This window comes from Alosa alosa, chromosome 2, assembly GCF_017589495.1.
Source record: "Alosa alosa isolate M-15738 ecotype Scorff River chromosome 2, AALO_Geno_1.1, whole genome shotgun sequence".
In the NCBI taxonomy this organism is placed as follows: Eukaryota; Metazoa; Chordata; class Actinopteri; order Clupeiformes; family Clupeidae; genus Alosa; species Alosa alosa.
In genome coordinates this window covers 22741446-22746364 of record NC_063190.1, presented here as the reverse complement: position 1 = coordinate 22746364, position 4919 = coordinate 22741446, and the positions used below count along the sequence as shown (strand labels likewise).

Here is a 4919-nt window from a genome sequence, read left to right as displayed (position 1 = left end):
CAAGCTGCTGTGTCTTGCGCTAATGTTCCTGTTTTGTGAAAGGAAAAGAGGAACAAACACAGTCTTATCAGTAATATGTCCGAGCAAACACATCGCACCATGGCTTCCTAGGGCGGTCCCAGTGGCACGATGCATTGTCAGGAGCACAGAGCCCCCTAGCTTCTTAAGTGTCTTTTTTTCTCTCTTTCTTTCTGTCTTTGGTATGTCATAACAAGGATAGTCTTACTTCGCCAGTCTATGTAAAAGCCAGACGTTATGTTATGTCTGGCGGATGTAAAACTTTACTGGTAAACCTCAGAATTACAGTGTAAATGGCTTCTTGTCTCCAAACAATTGCTTCCCCTGCCTTCCTCTCTCTGTTCCTCTCCCTCTGTCCCCCCTCTCATCCCTGTGCTCTGTCTCTGACATCTGACTGACGTTCATCCATTTCCAAATAATATCATGTTACTATGTGTCAATCCTACTGTTCATACAATAGTTGTCTGAGTCGGTCGTGCATTGGCCGCGTATTGCCTAGCAACCCCTTTCTTCCGTTCAGTGCTTTGGCCATGGGTCACTCATATACACACAGAGCTTACTCACTGATGCCGCACCCTCTCTCCTGTACCCGTGGTGTCTCTCTCTCTCACACAGACACACACACAGGTCCAGACGCCAGCCCTCCCAGTCTGCAGTCATGACGGACCGCTTCGACTGTTTCTACTGCCGCGACGACCTGAACGGCAAGAAGTACATCAAGAAGGAGGAGAAGCCCGTGTGCATGCGCTGCTTCGAGAAGTTCTGCGCCAACAACTGCGTCGAATGCCGTCGCCCCATCGGGGCTGACTCGAAGGTAAGGAAGCTGCAGTCTTCCTGAGTGGCCATCATAGCCACTGGGGAGTTTGACCGTTGGTCTGTGATCCAATAACAGTGCTATATTGGATCAACTTTGCTCTCATGTCTCTCAATGTTGGTCTGTATGGACAGTGCTCGTGTATGGATCTTTGTATGGACCAACATGGTTACATAAAATAAGTGAATGAATTAATCTCCTATTTTATCAAAGCTTTGTTACAAGTTTTTACTTTGTTACACAGTGCTGAGTTCACTCATCCTTTCTTCACCCTTCCCCTTCCACACCAGGAGCTGCACCATAAGAACCGTTACTGGCACGAGGCTTGCTTCCGCTGCGCCAAGTGCTACAAGCCCCTGGCCAAGGAGTCCTTTAGCACCAAGGATGACCGCATCCTGTGTGGGAAATGCAGCTCCCGTGAGGATGCTCCACGTTGCCATGGCTGCTACAAGCCCATACTGGCAGGTGAGATCCCCAACCCCTCCATGCCCCCAATAACTTTTTATACTTGTTAGTGTGTCTCTGTTTGCTATGAAATGTTGTTTAGGTGATGCATCTAAAATCACAAGTTGATTGATTGGTAAATGTTTAGAATCACATCCATGTAGAATCAGGTGTTGATTGGTTGGGGGATCTTCTATCTGACCATCTATTTGTGTTGTTAGATTAGATGTGTTGTTCTAAACCTGCAGAAGTCAGGTTTAAGTGTTGTCAGCATTTATTTGACACGTTTCCAAAAGGCACTGCAATGTGAGCTCCAAGCACTGTGACTTTGGTAAATATTTGTTTGAGCGGTTCAGCTGGTAACTGATTGTGTGATGCAGCAAATGCTTAGGTGACATCAGGACGTTATTAACTACTCCAGTGACTAAATATCTATATTATTATCATGTCTGATAAGTATAATGCAATATTTATCACTTCAAAGAATGACCCCACTGTGCACCTGCAGGCTCTGAGAATGTAGAGTACAAGGGCAACGTGTGGCATGAGGAGTGCTTCACCTGCTACCAGTGTAAAAAGCCCATCCGCTCCCAGAGTTTCATGACCAAGAACGACAACGTGTACTGCACCCACTGCCATGAGAGGAAGTTTGCTAAGCATTGCGCTAGCTGTAAGCAGGTAAACTATTTAAAACTGTCTAAAAGGGGGAAACTCTCATCACCTCATTGCAGTATTCAGCTCTACATAGCTGCAAGTCAGTTTGCAACTGGGGAAGACCTTGTCATGAAGTTATACCAGCATATACATGTGCTTTTTATTCAACTGTTTATCATGTTGCTTTCTTGTTTTGCTTGAGTTAATTTGTGAAAATGTGTGGTCCTTAGCTATCAGCTATAACTGATTGGGACAATGCTGGATTTGTAATAAATGTAAGTATTGAGGATACTCTGAGCTCTAAAGGCTGTATTTATTGTCTTCCTAGCCCATCACCACTGGAGGCGTGAACTACCAGGACCAGCCCTGGCATTCAGACTGTTTTGTCTGCACCAAGTGCAGGAAGCCCTTGGCTGGGACCCGCTTCACCTCGCATGAGGAGAAGCCCTTCTGTGTGGACTGCTACAAGAGCACTGTGGCAAAGAAATGCACAGGATGCAACAATCCTATCACAGGTCAGGAGGGTAGAACTACTCACACATGCGCATGCATCCACACACACTACATTTATAGTGTCTCTCTCCTTTGCTCTTTCTCTCACTCTCTCTGTCTCTCTCTCTCTCTTTCTCTATATCTCTCTGTCACACACACACACACACACACACAACCCCTCTCTTTCTGATGACTATTTTCACAGTATTGATCATTTTCATGAATCATTATTACATACAATCGTTATTCTTGTCGCCTAGGGTTTGGTAAAGCCACAAACGTAGTGAACTACGAGGGCGGCTCCTGGCATGAGTACTGCTTCAACTGCAAGAAGTGCTCCATCAATCTGGCTGACAAGCGCTTCATCGCTGAAGCCGGCTCCATCTACTGCTCCGACTGCGCTAAGAAGCTGTGAGCTCAGGCTGAACTGGACCAGAGGCCCTGACGTGCCTTACAGGATGTGGTGCAATCATGTATAGAATATCAGTGTCACGCTTAACAGATGTCAGTCCTTAGTCGTCCAGATGGGGTTTTCATGTATCATTTAAAGCTTACTCTGTGATTTAGGTACTGATCATGCCTTCTGCATCTGAGATATGTGTCTCTGTCTTAATGCAATAGAGTGCCAAATGTATGTTATCTTGCCCCTTTATCAAACAGTGTTGAATGGATCACTGTTGTTTCTCAGCAGAATCATTGAATAGCCTTAATCTGTACCCAGGTTTTGTGTCAGTTTATAATCGTACTGCACTGAACCCAAAAATCAACTTTTGTAATTGTCCATCTCAACCTAGTCAGGAAAAATGACCTTTCACCGATAGTTTAATGAAACTAATGGATGTTTCTCAGTATGTGCCTTATGTATTATGAGATAAAACCTCTGTTCTGATAAAAAAGTAAACCTCTGATTAGGCCATGTTTTTTTTTTTATGAACCTTACAATAAAGTTCAATAAACTATACTCTTTTTATATTGTATTATGCTCTTCTCTGGCATATTCTATGAAATCCATGAAAGAAGAGGTGGATGACAAGTGAGTGATGAGAGCGACGTTAGAAAGGCTGGCAAGTTTACCTGTAATCTTTTTGAATCCGTTCATTGTCACAAAAGCAAAAATATCTGACTTGTACAACATTAGTATGAACCACACAGCAAACCAAGGTGAAAACGTGACAAACTGCACTTCCCTAACTCACATTCTTATCAGCTGCTGTCTCCCTTTATTCCACACAACATGAGCTGAGTAAAATTGCCAAAGTAACCAAAGCAGACTCCCAGAGCAGCTGTGTGCATGCCACCTAGTGCATGCTTTAGAAAAGCACATTACAATCTTGCAATTCACCCTTTTAGACACAGAACAATTTTGCATTATCGTAATGAACATACTGTATTTTTTTCTGTTGGGCATGTTCACACATGCCAGTAAGCTCACAATGTATCGTTTATTTTTAAATATACAGGGTCTTTCACCAGATCATAACACACCGTGTCTATGACAAGTTCCTCAAGGTCAATATGAACATACTCAATTATTATTGTTTTCTTACTACCATGTTTTCAAGCTTTAAAATGTTTTTTTTTTATTTTGTCTAGATTTCTCATTAGATATTGTCAGCCATAATGAAAGAAAATTAAACTGTTTGCTATGCTATGGGTTTTACCATGAAAATCTTGTTTTCACATATAGATGTGACAATCTTGTCTTCGTCAAATATTTGTCCAGCCTTGCCTCAAATCTAGGTACACAGACTAATGCACATAAACGCATATCATTGCAAATACAGATTTATGGGTGGATAGAGACACACGTGTGAATGTACACAACGGGGGTGTATGTTCAAAAGAGGAAAGGGATAAAAGGGAATACACACATAGCCTAACTGGAGCACCAACAAATGAACACACAAACCCCCAAAGGTTCAATATTAATAAACCTCCTTTTTAAAAAACAGTGGTGTAGTCTACGTGGTACGCAGGACTACGCAGTATACCCACTTAAAAAGCATCACCATCTCAGTATACCCACTTAAAATAGGCAAGGATACGTATTAACATTTGGGGTTGATAACAGTATACCAGCTACAGCTAACTACTACATCACAGTATATCCACTACAGCTAACTAGACTACACCACTGTTAAAAATCACCCATTTAATAATCTTATTATTATTATTTTTATTTTATTTTTTTCTTAAACTTATTTTACTTTTATGTTTGTGTTTGTTTACATGCACAGGACGATGCTATTGTGACAATCAAATTTCCTTTGGGATGAATAAATTGTAAAAAAAAAAGCATTTCTTCTTTATTAGAGGTGGCACTAGCCATAGATGTTGTGTGAGGTGCAATTCAATTCTCACTGGGAAGGACCAGGAGGCGTGGGAACTGGACACGCTAGGAACCCTGGCAGGTGGAACTCTGTCCATAGCACACAGAGCTCACATGACACATCCTTGCAGCCAAATGACAAAGCTGTAATGCAAAGGTGCTGTTAGC

General features: G+C 42.3%; 1 protein-coding gene across 2 annotated transcripts in view; it reads left to right on the top strand.

The window, feature by feature from the left end:
• fhl1b (four and a half LIM domains 1b) overlaps positions 1-3383 on the top strand; it is a 10415-nt gene extending 7032 nt beyond the window's left edge. For both annotated transcript variants that reach the window (XM_048266497.1, XM_048266491.1), the window contains exons 2-6: positions 634-832; positions 1123-1297; positions 1785-1954; positions 2259-2445; positions 2683-3383. In XM_048266497.1, coding sequence (XP_048122454.1) covers positions 677-832; positions 1123-1297; positions 1785-1954; positions 2259-2445; positions 2683-2837 — 843 coding nt within the window. In that variant the 5' untranslated portion in view covers positions 634-676 and the 3' untranslated portion in view covers positions 2838-3383. The remainder of the gene's footprint in view (positions 1-633; positions 833-1122; positions 1298-1784; positions 1955-2258; positions 2446-2682) is intronic.
• The last annotated feature ends 1536 nt before the right edge of the window (positions 3384-4919 follow it).